The following is a 17,303-nucleotide window of genomic DNA, read 5'->3' as shown; positions in this document are numbered from 1 at the left end:
CGCTTTAATATTTTAATTCCTATGACTATTAGTATCATATTTCCATTTTTTTCTAAATATTATTCCTATTTCCTTCAACTCACCTCAGTTCATCGTGAAATATTTAAATGCATTTTTTTTCTAAAATATTATTTATACAACCTTTATTTATTTTTCTTTTTTTTCTTTTTGTAAAATATGAGAGTTGAACTTTTCAGAGACATTTTTCTTTAGTTTTTAGTTTTCAAAAAAAACTATTAACTCATTCGTTGAATAAGCAAAAAGTTTTTTCTTCAAATCTTAAATAACATAAAATGTTCTGTATACAAGAATATTGAAACTAAACAGTAATTCAGATATGGTTTTCATTCATCATTGAATGTACTCTTAATTTCCCAAACTATCAATCATATTTTAGTTTATTGTATTTTTTATTACTTTACTAAACAATGGTAAAATGATCTTGGATAATATCGTTCGACGTGAATTAAAAGTATCATATAGTTAATCATCATTATAGACCGGATACTTAAGTTTTTATATATTTTTACCGAAAGTATGCAACTCCATTTGGATAAATTTTCTGGACGATTCATTTACCTATGAACTGATATACAAAAGTTTTTAGAGCATAAAAAAAAATATTTTGTAAAAAAATATGTTTTAGGAATATATTGGTATATTGGGGTTTAATTTGAATATTTTATAAAAAATCTGATGGTTTATAAAAAAATCCCAAATTTTTTTTATTATAATATATTATTTATCTTGACGAAAGAATATTGATAAGAAAGTCAATTAAAAATTATTATTCTCTATATATTCTCTTATCTTATTTTTATAGACGAACCATGGTAATAGCTCCCGCGTTCTACGCGGGTAGCACTTATCGTGTACCATACACTTCATTGTCCTATGCTTCTGCGCGTGTGCGTAGACTACGCTAACGTCTCTATCTGTGATATAATGATATCACGGGTTACAGAATACAGATATCAAATAATCTTTACAAATTCATAAATCATTTTAATTATTTTTAAGTCTTAAGTGTACTACTACTATTAACTACTAGTATATTAAGTATCAAGTTGTAGTGTATGTCTTGGTAAATTAAAATGCCAAAAATCTCCTACATTTTATAAACCACTACTATTATTTGTTTTTTCAGTATTTAAAAAAATCTTTATGAAAAAATTTTTTCATAAAAGAATATTTTGATGAAATTATAGAGCATAGAAACATCTTATTTCTAAGGTTTTAAGCGCATATAAATCCGGTTTGTAATCATCATACATATAAAATAAAATATTTTATACTTAAAAACTGTATTCTAGCTTTCACAAAAAATGAATTATATTTAAAAATCTTAAATTAAGTGTTGTGTAACGTTATCTTATATTCACATATGTACTAACTTTTATCTTATAAATATAAATATTTCATAGTTTTGTAGATATTAAGGCAATAACATATTTTATTTAACTTTCAAGGTACAAAGAATAATGAATTTCAGTAATTCAGTATAAATTATAATTTTTTCAAATTAATATAATATAGAAAAAAGTTAAATAAGAATCTTTTTAATATGATTGAATTATGATTTATGGTAAGTTATATTAATTTTAAATATTTTCCATCAAATTTGATTTATAGTAATTTGTTTCGTTGGAAACGAATGCTTAATGTACAATTTATAAATAGTGTACTGGAATACTAGGTAATTTTACTGATGGAATAATAATGTTTTATTCATAATACATGTTTACCCTTTGACATTGTGACAAATTGGTTTAAAAAATAAAGGTCTCTGATAGGATGATAATATATGTTCAGTAGAATTTTATAAATATTTTTTCTTTCAATTAAATTATCTTTAAACGTTTAATGTATTTATTGAAGTACAGTAGAAACTCGATTAACCGTCACTCTCTATTATCCGTCATTGCTATCGTTGATGAAGCAATCGTGATCGGTGGAAGACATAAGCGCCAAAATCAGATAACCAAAAAAGAAGTCGTATCGTACAATAGCGCCCAAAATCCTAGGTACGCAAAGTGTGTAATAATGTAGTGCAAATGTATAAAAGTACAGAAATGTGAAAAAAGTGGTATTAAAAAATCAACCAATTAGTTAAATTCATATTTATTTGCTTGTATAATATATATTATATCATAATTTATTATTGATATTTTTTTATAAAATCGAAATTTTTAAATAACTACTTACATAAAAACTCATGGCTAGGCATTAACGAGTTAAAAGTTAAAATTAAGTTAAAACGTCAAGTTAATTTTAATGAAGTTAATAAACTGGTTACTTTTTTTACAAATTAACTTTTAACTTAATAAGTTACTTTTTTTTAAGATTAACGTGTTAACTTTAAGTTAATTTTATTTAAAAGTATTTAAATTAAATTAATTTTAGTGCAAAAAATAATGCAAATTATTAAATGAGGTTTTTAGTATATTTATAATTTACTATTTTAATATGAATTTTCCGTAGACGAAAATAATACGGAAAATAACTTTAATAGTCATTATATGGGCTATATTTTACTATTATATTTTTTTAATATTTTTATAGTATAAACTCGATAAACCCATAAAAATTAAAAGAATATTCTGTGAAAATAGTAAATACCATGAGAGCGAGTGTTGATGGGGAATTAATCACAAAACAACTGTGATATAATTTCCAATTTAATTTCATTATTCAACTAGCATGTGGTCTATTCACATCTCGTTAGAATTTATAATATATTGTTATTAGTTTATTACTTTATTAGCTTATTATATTTCTGTGAAAGTTTATTATTTCTTTATTAATTAATTAGTTATTAATAGTTATTAATTAGCTAGTTAATCTTTTTATGTATCATTTTAAATTTCCTCAGTAATTTTCTTGAGCATAAAAATACTAATATTATATGTGCAATTTTTTATTTTTGCAAATTAGAAAATTTCAGCATTAAACTAAGTTAAGTTACTTTTTTATCAAAGTTAATTTTTAACTTAACGAGTTAAAAAAAATCGTTAACTTGCCCAGCCTCGTAAAAAATGAATTTTGGCGCTTATATTAGGTGTTAATAGGTACACAATATTAGATTGGTGCTTATTTACTACATATTTTGGCGCAAATGATAGATAATTTTTTGTACCTTTGGCGCTTATGTGATAAAGCCATCGTAATAAACTTACTCAAACTACTTAATATCAGTATTAATATAATATAATTATAATTAATTAATATAATCAATTCTTCAGGTATATAAATACATGATTTTATATTCAAAGTTAAGCGTTTATGTAATTAAGGTAATTGATAAAATCAATAACTTATTATACAATTATTGAAATGTATATAATGCGTATTTCTTCTAAGTCCAAAGAACTTAATATTTTATAATTCTTTACCGTATATTAAATAAGAAACGTAATTTTGAAACTCCATGAATAATTTAAGTTACAAAGCTCTCGATCCAATGCATAATTAGTAGAATTTGAACGTTAAATATTCTACGATTTCTACACTATGTTCAATAAATAGCTTTAAGTTCCTATAATAAGAGGTTTGAAATAATTGTAGTATCGATATAATTAAGCATTATAGAATTCTTTTCTTTATATGTTACTCAAATTTTAAATTGATTGGTACATACATAAAGGGAAATTTTAAGATTTTGTTTTAAATTAATAATAAAAATATGAGTCTTTTGATTTTATAATATGATTCGCTAGACTATTCTTTAACTTTTCTTAAAGATAGCTTAAAAAAAATTATAAAAAAAATCTATAAATTTAATCAGTTACAGTTATACGAGTATTGACTATCTACGTATATATTACTATTAGTCTATTATTATATTTTATATTATTTGGTAGCGTTAATTATATTATAGTTATTAAAATGAATATATTTAAAACTCACGATTTGCTTTATTTCATTTGGTGAAAACATTTTTATTCCATCCCATCATAATATACATAATATGTATAATACATATTTTTATGTATACCAACAACAATTTTAATTGACAATTTACTAACATTACAATAATAATTTGTTACAATATAGATAATATAAAGATAAATATAAAAAATGTAATGAATATTTAAGGTCATAAAAGACTAAATTCATTTAAGGAAAAAAATACGAATCAGTATAAAATAACGAAGGAACAAAATATTCTACTGCAAAACGAAAATGATAAACAATTTAAAGATTGTAAAAAATGTAAATAAACTTGATACCTAACGGAAATACATATTTAAAATTATATTGGGAATATATAAATTATTTAATGAAAAAAAAAAGAGATTGAAAGAAATTGAATAAAAACAAGTATATTTCAATGAAGTCAATAATCACTGCTTATTATATTTCATCCGTCATATTCAATCCATAAGTGGATGCGCAAGAAAAAGTCTTTGAACTTTATTTTTTAACGGTGAACAGTTTGATGTCTGGATATGACAGTTAGTAATTTCATGCAGATGCCTAATAAAAGTTTCACAAGTTTCACTTGAATAATAATAAAACATTCAAATATAAATAATCATTGATATAGTTTGCTAATAATGAACAACGAAAGTTATATCGATTGCTCGAGTAACTTCTAATGAAAAATTATTTCACCCGAAAAATGTATGCACCAGTATAGTTGCAATTATAGTCATTAATAAATGGAATTGAAAATATATCCTGATTTGTTTTGTTTAATTTATTAATGATTATAATTTATTCGTTTTTAATAATTAATTCAACACAACAAATGCAATTTGATATTCTTTGTAAATACTTTTTAGGGATATAAAACTATAAATGTTCTAATGGTATCATAAAATACCTTTAGGTACACACATTTCTTAGAATTTCGAAAATTGTTCTGGAAAGGTATTTAAAATAATAAATTTTTACTATTTTCTCTATAAAAATAGGAATAAGATTTATTTTTTGACTAAATAAAAAATATTATTTTTTTTTCTTTTTTTTTTTTTAATAAAATAAGTTGTTTTGTACGAAAAAAATCACTGAAAGTTATTTATTTGAATAAAACAATATTCAGCTACGGTACAATTGTAAATAATTTTTATTTATTTTTCTAATACAATTTGATATTTTACTCATACTATAGTAATAATCGTAAGATTATTGAAGTACTCAACATATACCATCTTTCTGGTACGTACTATAGCAGGAAAACGTTTGGGTACGAATCGAACACAATATTTGGTTAAGAATGGAATATTAATTATATAAAACCCAAATTTTAAATACAAAATACTGTTGATATTATAAAACATGTATTTATTGTTATGTGATGTTATGGTATCTACATTCTACTACTCCATCCAAAATTTCAACCCCTATAAGACCCCAAGCTTTGTTATGATTAAACCGTTTTAAGTCGGCGCAATGCTCTTGCGTGTAATCTCGTGCTGCTAGTAGCAGTGGTGGTTATGGTGGTGGGCAGTGCCGCAACTACCGAGTGTACAAGGTGTGTATTGCACATCGGCCCTCAAACCGTTATAGACCCCACATGATGTATTATTATAGACATATTAACTGAAGTAAATTGATAAATGTAAAAAACAGACTTATCATATTATTAAATATTTATAATCAAATAACATACCCAATTTTTAACTAGTTGCCAATGATCAAATGCAATACCATTGATTATAAATACTAATATATTATTAAAGTTTTTATAATCCTATGGTAATATTAATTCTTTGAACAGAACTAGCAGAAAATAATGCAGGTCTACGTTAATGTAGGTCATTTAAAATTAAAGATCCACTAGATTGCCCTCCATAATATAAACACCGGTTAACATATTTTATTTGTAGTAGGCAAATACTTTTTTGAAAAAATATTTAGGCCCCAAATTCAGATTTGCATACCAGCCCCATAATGTGTAGTTGCGACACTAGTCTACGCCGCTAGTCTACGTGCACTTCAAAATTCTAAGTACAGTCGAATTACAATCGATGATAAATTTTCCCGTAATGGTAATACGTGTAGACGCGTTATTGGTAGTCGGATAGTTAGTCAAAGGCGAGTTCACATCGTAACGTCATGTTTATCACTCTCAGGCCTGTGAAAAATTGCTACCCTAAATTATTGATATATTTATTAAATCATAGGTGCTCTGTATCGAAGATTAAATTTAAAATTCAGCGATAAAAATCCCTAGTCTTTGATTTGTTTCGTTTACAGTCAATTTCTCGGAGAAATAGTCAGCCGCCTAGTGCTAGTAATATCACCATTATTACAAATAAGAATAGATTTATTTTTATGAGACTCACACGTTCACACATTTACTTTAAAATATAAATATTATAAGCAACTCATTAGTCAAAGTTCTTGTTTTAAAAAGAATCCTTTTAAGATTTGCCACCCCTCAAAATGAACAGTTGTAAGCTCGTACTTACTGTGCCTGCGTGTAAACACGAAATAGCAGTTGGTACGTATGTGATCCGGACAATACAAATTTAATACATCGTTTTTTACTTCCCCATCTGATCATATACCTTATGTGTAATGATATTGTAGTTAGGATTTCGGTCGTGATTCAAGTATCGTAAAAATAACGGAGTAAGATGAAAGCAACAAGATAAAAATCGTAAATTATAAACACATTTCTTCTCGCGTACGTGTGAGCATGTCGTCCTCGATTACTAATGTATATTGAAAATATATATAATATACTATATTGATATCAGATCTCTTTACTGCAAGGTTTTCATGTGTTGGAAATGGATCCGTCGTATAATAGCAGTTGTTTTCGATTTGACAGGCCGAGACGTAGAATACTATCTATATGGTATGTTAAAAAAAAATAAAAATTATAGCTTGAAAACGATCGCGAAAAGGTGTACGAATCGCAAATAATTTTATATCTACCCGTGGATATTATTTATAAGTGTACAATAACAATCGATACAGTTATATGTAAGAGGTTCGTATCAATTGAGTAGTTTTTTAAGGGTAGAATAATGCATAAAGCACTTCAAAATTATATCGGATCACTCTGCCAGTATAAACAACTGCAAATTGAGAATTTTTATTTTAAAATGTCGGTACCTATCGTCATATATATATATATGTGTGTGTGCGTACTCATATTTTTGTACAACTTATTTATGACAATATAACGCTACTTTTTTGTAAGGTTAATCCCCGTCTCTAGTTTATGAAGAGTTTTTGTGCATGAACCAATAACGCAGTAAAACGTAAATACCTATAACATCTGAATTTATAGATAAAATAATATGTGCCTATAAATTATTATAGGCTATAATATTAAATTATTCATAAAAAATACGATTTATAGTAGGATTTTTTTGCTAATAATTTATTCTTAAGATAACATCGAAATATGATTTTGTATATACTATATATATATTATAGGTGTATACATATATTTCCCGACTGCGAATAAATTTATAGTAATAAATATTTTATGTATAGTATGATAAATTTGAAAATAAAATAAGCTAAGCTATTACATACTTTGCACGTGAAATAAGGTACTATTATTTAGATAGCTCACTTTTGTGGGTGAACAGTTTATAAAAAAAATACTTTTTAACTATGGACTATTTACTTGAAAACTAATTTATTAAGTGTTGACGGTGTAATATGCTTAAACCTAATGAAAATAAACGAGTTTAATATATTTATAATTTTTAATAAAATATTTATAGTATGCTTGAATCAATTTAAATCACAAATATTTATATAACAAATTAATAAAAAATAAATAAATTTAAAATTTCCAAATTATTATAAAAATAATATACTTTAGTCTAATTTAAAATGTATTAAACGTTTGCAATGATGGAATGAGTACAGGACCACTTAAGTACTATTTTATTTTTTTTTTTAACTAAAAATAAATTATTTCAATATATTGTTTCATTAAATATGTTATTCATAATAAACAGAAATACGTAATGGTTTTTATATGACAACGAGTATGTTTGCACATATAACCAAGTTTACAGGTACCGCCAAAAATATTTTCTCTGATTCAACTTATCTACTCGTAAAACGTCAATTATATTTAAATGGCAAATATAAGATTTTTACGTCAATAATTTATAATTTATCTATCTCATTTTGAAAAATTTGAATACCTCCTATACATTATTTGACAAATCAACCTAAACTTAAACAAAATTAAGTTCGTGCATCGTTCAAATGTATTTATAATTGCTGTTTTTTTATTTTTTTAGATTTTGAAATTCTTCTTCTAATTTTAATTTTGCCGTTTCATTTGCAATTTAAAACTATTTGAAATCCATTCACTGTTTGTTCAAGCGCCTTATTATTTATACATTTATCATCATAACCGATACTTTTTAAGTTTTAAATATAATTAATTAGTCCTATAGTATGGAATAAATTTATTATAACTCTGATAATATTTGCATGTTGAAAACTGTTTAGTTATAGTGAAGTTAAGGTTTTAACATTTTAAGTGTATTGACAAATAGGTGTATTAAAAATTTATCTTGAAAGATATTGTTATAAGTTTCAAAATTATTTTAATAGACTAAAAATGAATGGGTGATTCAAAAAACTTTTCCATTATTTATGATTTATAATGAAGGAAACATTTGTCATTAGGTTTGCTCAAGAAATTATTATCATTTAAACATTCAAAAAATAAACGCTTAATATGTTTCAAGCGACTTTACTTCGATAAAATATCAGCTATGCGAAAAAAAAAAGTTCCTACATTGTCAAAACTTTTTTCGATAATTTTTATGGGCGTAGACCGTTTGGGCGAATTGACTCAAAATATGGTCAGTTTGGGCGAGTGTATATTCTACTAAACATATCATTTAAACGAATACGTATGTATATTTTTTATAGATATTAAATTTGTTTCATCTGGTGGATCTTAAGTATTTTAGTTTTTCGCACCAACTCATCTTAAGTAGGAAAATCATTTTTTGGGTAGTCGGTTGATTAATACAGGATATAAACCATAAAATAATTAATAAAAAAAATACACAAATATAAATTGTGTTCAAGTGTGGATTGAAATACTGCCGTAATTAATGAATTTTACACCAGTGACGAACCAGGCAGTGTTTTAAAGTATTATGATTAGGGCTGGGATTTTAAGGCAAATGCATTTTTTTTCTGGTATTCCAACACATAGGTCCGTAAGCGAAAATATGTTTCAGGGGATACTGATTAATTTAATGTAATTTTTATTTTGCATTTTTTTTAATTTTTTTTAACAAATTTAACTTAAAATGAATTTTTTTGGCATTTTTCAAGTTTTTAGAGCATTCTTCAGAAATTATCTACAAATTCTTAAATATTAGAGTATTTAATCACGTGTTTTGGTGACTGATCGTTCAAAACTTGCACGTTTAGTATGTAATCTACTTAAATTAATAAACTAACAAATACGATCATATTGGCCCGTGTACATATTTTATCAAAAGTATAAAAAAATTAAAAAGTCGAAAGAAATTGTTCTAATTACGAGAGTCCAATAACGATAATAAAAACAAGTTATGAAATAAATAAAATTAAAATAAAATTAAACAAAATGTAAATATTAAACGAATAGGTATCTACTCGTATATATTATTATGTTAAATAAGTACAATTAAATATGTTTGATAATATGATTTTTACAACGTCGTTTTAGATTATAAGTAAATACATTTTATCGTGCATTTTTTTATGATTTTCACAGCATTTCTGCAATTTTTAGAGAATTGAATTCCCAACCCTAGTTACGTAGGATGTAAAATTTGTATTGTATATCTGTAATCTTGTTTTCAATAATTTAGTTTTTAATTATTATTGGTAAGCTTAGGAATTTCTAGCAATTGAATACTTTTCTTAATTATGGTTAAAAATAGCTGAATGCGAAATAAATTCATTTTTCGGTGCCATGATATCAGATCTAAAATTTGAGTATGCATATTTTTGCATATTTGATAGATTTTGCAGAAATGTGCTTATTTTAAAATTATTATGCTTATTTTACATATTTTGACCATTTTTTTCAATATTAAAATTAAAACCTATAGATACATATATGGTATAACTTTATAAGTTATAACTAGATATACATATTTGAATGATCGAAAAAATATATATGCTGTTTACAAACTACCATTTATAATTTTTGTATTGGAATAAATAATACTATAAACCTGTATCGACCGTTTATAGAGGTCCTATAGGCCATAACAGATAATAGATATTATTTTATTAAATAATTTTGATAACTTGTTCAGTATTCATTATGATATAAATTCTAATAAAATAACTATTTAATTTTACTACATATTTGTTATACTTAATTTTTTTTGGGCATATTTTAGCGCATATATGGTTATTTTTAGATGTATATTTTAGAGTATATTGGCCATTTTTTGGTGCATATTTGGATATTTTTAGAGCTACAAGTCCCTAAGTCTAATTATTAGTAACATCGACAACGTCAAACTGTCCGATAACCGTCACCAGGTCCTTATCTCATGAGGGTAAAAATAATTTCGCTGGCCCAAACGGTGTAAATAATATTTGCCCTAACGACCATCGCTCATTTTCGTGTTAGAGAACATGTCATTTCAGCTTATTTTTATCATTGTTATTATTGAATGAGAAATGGTAAATTATTTCTACATTAATTCAATGTCTATAAAAAAATTACGATAAAATATAATTATTATTTTTATTATTGCTATTCTTTATTATCAGTAATGAAGTTGTGTACTTTCATGCAAAATAAAAACTCGTAATATGTTTTAAATTATTTCAGAAACCAATTTTTTTTTTTTCATTGGTTTCATTGTACAAATATACATATAAAATATTTTATCATTATTTCAACTTGATTACGTAAAATATTTTGAACCATGAGTTTATTTATGCTAATGAGGTGAAATATTGAAATACATTTTTATTTTTAAAATTTTATAGTTTTTTCACAAAACTTTGTCGATTTTTAAATTCCAACCAAAACAAATTACAGTTATTGATTTTTCTGTTATTTTTGTTTTTGTGTTATAATACATTTGAAGAAATATCTGTTTTGAAATTTTCGTAAAAATATTTTGATTTATTAAAAATTAGATGCAGATATACGATTAATTTTTACATACTTTTTTTGGTAAATTCACTGTAATTATCAAAAAATTAAAAAAAATTTATAAATTACAAGTAAAAGGACAATTTAATATATATTTTTTATAGTCAAATATTACAATAAAACACAATTTTTAATTTTTAATTTTTTGATCAGTTTTAAAAAATATATATGATAGTGAATTTTAGTTGAATATTGATTAAAGTTGTTTAAAAAATTTTCGTTAACGTGTAAAGTATTGTAAAAAAATGTATGCAGATATAAAACAAATTACTCTGTTATTTATTTACCAAGTATTTATTGTTTTTTCAACTGTATATTATAATGAACCGTTTACATAGTTAATTACAGCTGTTGTGTATACAATTTATTTTAAAATAAAATTTGTTTAAACTAGCAATAACTCAAGTGCATAATTATTGTTGTAAATCAAAATTAGAATGAAATAGTGATTGATGTTTAAAAAAAAAAAAGTACTTTATATTGAATTCGTTCTATAATTTATGTAATTTATTTTGATTTTGTGTTAGCTTGAAATATTACTATAGTTATTATATATTAATACAAAAATAAAAAGTATTATAATCAACAAAATAATTATTTTTCTATTAAAGTCATGTATGTAATATTTTTTAAATAATTTAAGGCTAAGGTTTCTGTATACCGAAAAATTATGAAAGCTATGAATTATTTAAATTTCTATGACAAATTCTATTTTTTGTGGTAAAATAATCAAAATGTGTGTAACTAAAATACAAATTTTTTTCATAGAGATATGTGTGATGTTCAGCATTACATCAATCACAGATAGACAAGCTGCATATACTCTAGGGACATCCCACGTTGACGGGTTTATTACAGTTTTAGTTCAATTGTATTTCAAACTAACAAGAATTGCATTTCCGTGTTACACAAATTGGATGTGTATCTATATATATATATATATATATTTATTTAATTTTTATTTGTTTTTGATTGATTTGATAAAAAAGTAACAAATGTTGATTCATCATTACCACTAATAGATCATAGATGTTTCACGTTAAAGCACTATAGTACTCACGAACTGTTTTTCCGGTGTATATATGTATACAAGAAATTATATATTTTATTCATAGTTTTCAACTATGAAATTTCTAAAAGTGGTGGTGAAAATGTGAGCATTTATCATAAGACTATGTAGTCTCTTTGTCATTTTATATAATATACATGCTTACTTTATAGAGGTCCAATACAAAACTGAATACAACTCCCAATTATATCGAATGAGTTCAGTTTGATCGGAATCAATCAAATAGCTATTAAATTAAAACAAAAGTAAATAGTGATTACACAGTGCGTCCCATAAGTTTTGAGACAACCATTCTAAAAGTAATTCTAGTATCTAGATAAATGTGAAATTCTGGGAAGTTATTATGATAACACTCATAATTATTCGTACAAACAGGGGGGTGGACATAACACGGCGGCAACGAAATCAGTGGCCATTTTAATTGAGGTACTTTTGTTATCAAATTGTAATCAGTGATAACTGATATTCGTTATTAAATTTAATTTCAATTATGGTAATTGTTCAATATGTGATCTACCAAACAGTGTGAAACATGGTGACTTACTGGGTACCAAGAAGTTTTTACTTGTGGATTATTTTTTAGATAGTATGTCTACCATAATACAGGCCCATGTGCAGGATTTCAGAATGGGAAGTGTTTAAAAAAAAAAAAATGTATAAAATAGATTCATCGATGATTAAATAGTATTATACAGGTATTTATATAAATTTTTTAAGTATATTAAAAACGTTTATATCGATATAATACTATAAAATGCAAATCATTGTTGTAGTAAATTTACAAATACAATTGTAATACATTTACAAAAACACAATTTATATATTTTTGGTAATGATGGGAGGTTGGGGGTTGACCTATGGTCATACCATAGTATAAGTCTCATAAGCCCCCCAATTCTCAAACTCCTATTGCAACTAATACCTTGAAAAATAATACTACTATTAGTAACATTTGAAAATGCGCAGTAGCTTATAAAGAATATTACTACCGTTTCATGATGGAATAAAATGTTACTAACTTCTTACTGTACTTCAAATAAAATGGCTGACTGATTTCATTATTGTTCTATGCTACCCATGTAATTTGTTATCAGTGTCCATTCTGTTTTATTCTGTGATACAAAGGTTCACGTGTATATGATAATTTTTAGGAATGAGAATTCCAACTCATTCTGCTGAATTGAATCTTCCAACTCAGTTCAATGTAATGAGTTGAATCAAAGAGTCGACTCCCAACTCTTCAACTCTTTGTTTGAATCAGATTACCATTACTCTAGTCAACTCTTCTAGTCTCGACTCTTGATTCAACTCACAAGTTCACAGTCCATATTCGTGACTAGCTTATCGCATATGAAATTAATTATGACTATAAGCGTACAACGTTACGAATTTTTCTCAGAAAATCAGAAATCATGTTTTAAAAAACAATGGAAATTTTCATAATCAAATACGAGGGGAACCATTGTTTAAGTTGGTATTACATTTTCCGTTTAGATTCGCAAGCCGTTATCAAAGGAGTTGAGAGTTGAGAGTCGAGAGTCGTGTATCTACCGTAGTACAGTTGTGAATTATAAGTTTAACTGAGTCAGTGAGTCACTGAGTCGCCAATTCTTGTAAAACTGATTCGACTCGTCCAGTTCATTTTTAAAAGTCGACTCACTGAGTCGACTAGCTCATGAACTACACATTCCTAATAATTGTTGGCAGTATAATCGTATCTTTCGTGAATGTATGTTTGTGATCGCGATTCTAATTCCAATATGGAAAACAATCTTGAACAACGAATTGCAATAAAACGTTGTGTTAAGTTAGAAAAAAGTGCTTCAGAAACGTTCCAAATGATGATAAAAGCTCATGGTGAGTTATTTATGTCTCGTGCTATTGTATTTCGGTGGCATAGTCAGTTCTTATCCGGCAGGGAGTCATTTGATGACAAGCAGGGATGTGGAAGACCAAGCACAACGAAAACTGACGAAAACATTGCTCGCGTCTCAGCTGTTTTGAATGAACATCGAAACGCTGGTTGTAGGTTAGTGGAAGAGTTAACTGGTATTCCAAAAACAATAATTCAACGAATTATTACAGAAGATTTAGGGAAAAGAAAACTTTGCGCGCGCTTTGTTCCTCATGCGCTAACCATGGAAAAACGAAAAAGACGTGTTTATCACGTGAAAGATTTGCTTCAAATGGTCACCAACACTCAAAATTTTTTAAAAAATATTATTACGGGTGACGAGAGCTAGTGTTTTTCCTATGACCTGGAAACCAAATGGCAAAGTGCACAGTGGGTTGGGGAAAATTCGCCACGACCAAAAAAAATTCAGTTTCGAAAATTCAAAATCAAGACCATGTTGATTGTTTTTTTTGATTCTCAAGGAATTATATACAAAGAATTTGTGCCCCCGGAAAGTACTGTTGATGCCGAATTCCACAAATATGTTTTAGATCGCTTCTGTAAAAGAATTGCACGCGTTAGGCCCGTTTTGTGGAAAGATCGGTCTTTTTTCTTGCTGCACGATAACGCTCCAGCACACACCGCGGCGATTATCACTCAATTTTTAGCCAAAAAAATAGTTCCACCCCCCATATTCACCAGATTTGAGTCCTCCGGACTATTTTCTGTTCCCAAAGTTGAAGATGGAGGTCAAAGGGTACCATTTTGTCACCATTAAAACGATTCAAGAGGCAGTGACCCAAAAATTCAAGAACATTCCTAAAGCTAACTTTTCACGGGCCATAGAAAAAATGAGCTATTGTGCAAGAAGGTATATAGAATGTAATGATGACTATTTTGAATAAGAAATTGCTTAAAACAATTTTTTCATTTTTTTTATAACATTAGTAACCTTAGTCTCAAAACTTATGGGACGCAATGTGTATAATGGAATCTAAAATGTTAATTTTATATCATGCTACAATATGTTGATCAGACAGGGTTGCTTACACTGTTAGTTCGTTACCTCGGGGATGTTACTAGAACGAGACAAAATCTTTGCGAATATGATTGTGTTTTTATTTGTATTTGTTTTCATTGTTCTTAATTTAAAAGGTTTAGAGCTGTTACTACAGAATAACATTAATTTATTTTTAGTGTGTTGTTTGGGTAATTCCTTGATTTTATTATTTGAAGAGTTGGTGTTAAGATTTGACTAATTTAAATTAAATAAGTTTAGAGTGTTTATTCTAAGTGATAAACTGTACATGTTCTGTCGTTGTAGTTTTATCGAGAGTGTAAATATATTGTAAATAATAAGCGCATTACGAATTTTATTTCGATGTACGTAAATTTCTATCCGGGAGCTGATAAAGCAATCGATTAAAAAAGACACGTGTCGAGAAGAATACACGTTCTGAGTACATTACTAATCTTATTAATTTCTCATTACGTTCAAATAGAATATATCAAATTTTTAAATTTATTAAATTAAAAAATAATATTCTAATTATTTTCTCACTGATAATTTTTTTAATTATAACACATTTTAAGTTACCTGTGTATAATACTGAATTCATAGAACACAGCCATATTTTACTTTAATATATTTCATTAATACATATTATAATAAATGTTTAGTCGAACCGAAATTAGTTAAATCATTAGCTGCTTTTTGTTTTTTTTTCTCAATTAACTTGATGTGATAATTTATAACTTTAAACACCCAGTTAGGTAGATATTTAATTACCAAAAAATAAAAATTATTTGTTTTTTTTTTTTACTATTAAAACTGTAAATAATAAAATCATTATTTGTATTAAAAATAATCATACAAGAATAAATTAAAAGGTAATAGGTAGTTGGTTTTGTGGTATATTGAAGTAATTTGTATTATTCTATAGCGATTCTGAACAAAAAATTAATAAAAACTTTTAATTTTTTTAATAATTCATCAGCATATTTTCTATATGGAATATAAAATAATCTTTGGTAATCATAATACCAATAATGATAATAGTAATAGTAACAAATAACATAAACAAGCTCATAGACAATATAGTGTGAATTTGTTTGTGTTGACAGGAAAATGAAATTGACGTTTGCAACTCTGACAGTACTGGCAGTATCTCCACTTGTTTTATCATTCAGGTATGTGTTGTATGTCGAAAAATTAGTTTATATTTTATTTTTACTATGTTTAATTTTTCACTTACCCTGCAAAATATTAGAAAAAAAAATTGTGATAACCGTTTGTTTCGTGTGCAGCAATCCTGTGTACGTTTCGGTGATTCACGGCCATGATCAGGGATCGTTACTGTCCAGGACAATGGACAGAGCAATGCCGCCGTCAGTGCGAGTGCTCTACGCTGAGTTACCGGCCAACCGGTTCAGCATGGGTGCCCTGGAGGCTGTACTCGATCTATGGGCAAACAAGACGATCGTCGCGTGCCTGCTTTTAATTCCCGAACCCGTGGGCCTGATACCTGCCCTCACGGCGACCAACTACAAAGTGCCCATTCTTTGGCTTCCTTCGGTGCAAAGGGTGGACAAGGTGAGTTTATCGTTGTGTTTTATGTTTTCTTCACGCGCGTCTCGATCACAATATTTGTGTAATTTACCAAAACAATTACCTCTTCGGCATTGGTGTTCAATCGTTTAGCTTATGTATATATTTAAAGCATATTATCTATTCTACTCGATTAATATGTAATCGTGAAACCAATCTAGGTTATTTGCTCGGCTAAAAATGTAACGAGTGATAAAAAAGATATTTTAATTTCAAATTTAATTTTTTATTAATTAACAAAATTAATACTTAATATTTACAAAAAAACACAAATATTGTATTATAACATGCCATGACTGAACTACGTAATTCATGATTAGGTATAGATAATTATAAAATGTAATAAATGACACTCCATTAGTTCGTTTATATTGTATACTGCTTGATCATTACCAAGAATAAATTATCCATCCTCATTTAAGTAGTAATTTATGTTTGTAAACATCATGAACGGAAGTTTTTGAAATTCAAAGTCAACATTGTTAACAAGTTTATGATTCTTCATTATATTATATTTTCTTGGTATACAATAGATACGTTTTAAATAATTTATAACAAAATGTGAAACATGTTGAATAATACAAAGTTAAGAAATTTGCATTTCCTAGTATCAAGCGCA

General features: G+C 26.4%; 1 protein-coding gene across 3 annotated transcripts in view; it reads left to right on the top strand.

Moving 5' to 3' along the window:
- The window catches only part of LOC112685494 (glutamate receptor ionotropic, NMDA 1-like), a 208,795-nt gene that overhangs the window by 56,852 nt on the left and 134,640 nt on the right, over positions 1–17,303 (top strand). For all 3 annotated transcript variants that reach the window (XM_025557424.1, XM_025557419.1, XM_025557414.1), the window contains 2 exons: positions 16,201–16,266; positions 16,384–16,669. In XM_025557424.1, the coding sequence (XP_025413209.1) occupies positions 16,205–16,266; positions 16,384–16,669 (348 nt within the window). In that variant the 5' untranslated portion in view covers positions 16,201–16,204. The remainder of the gene's footprint in view (positions 1–16,200; positions 16,267–16,383; positions 16,670–17,303) is intronic.

The sequence above is a fragment of the Sipha flava genome, unplaced genomic scaffold, assembly GCF_003268045.1.
Source record: "Sipha flava isolate LNK unplaced genomic scaffold, YSA_version1 107_pilon_pilon, whole genome shotgun sequence".
Taxonomy (NCBI): Eukaryota; Metazoa; Arthropoda; class Insecta; order Hemiptera; family Aphididae; genus Sipha; species Sipha flava.
This window is presented reverse-complemented; position numbering and strand designations above follow the sequence as displayed.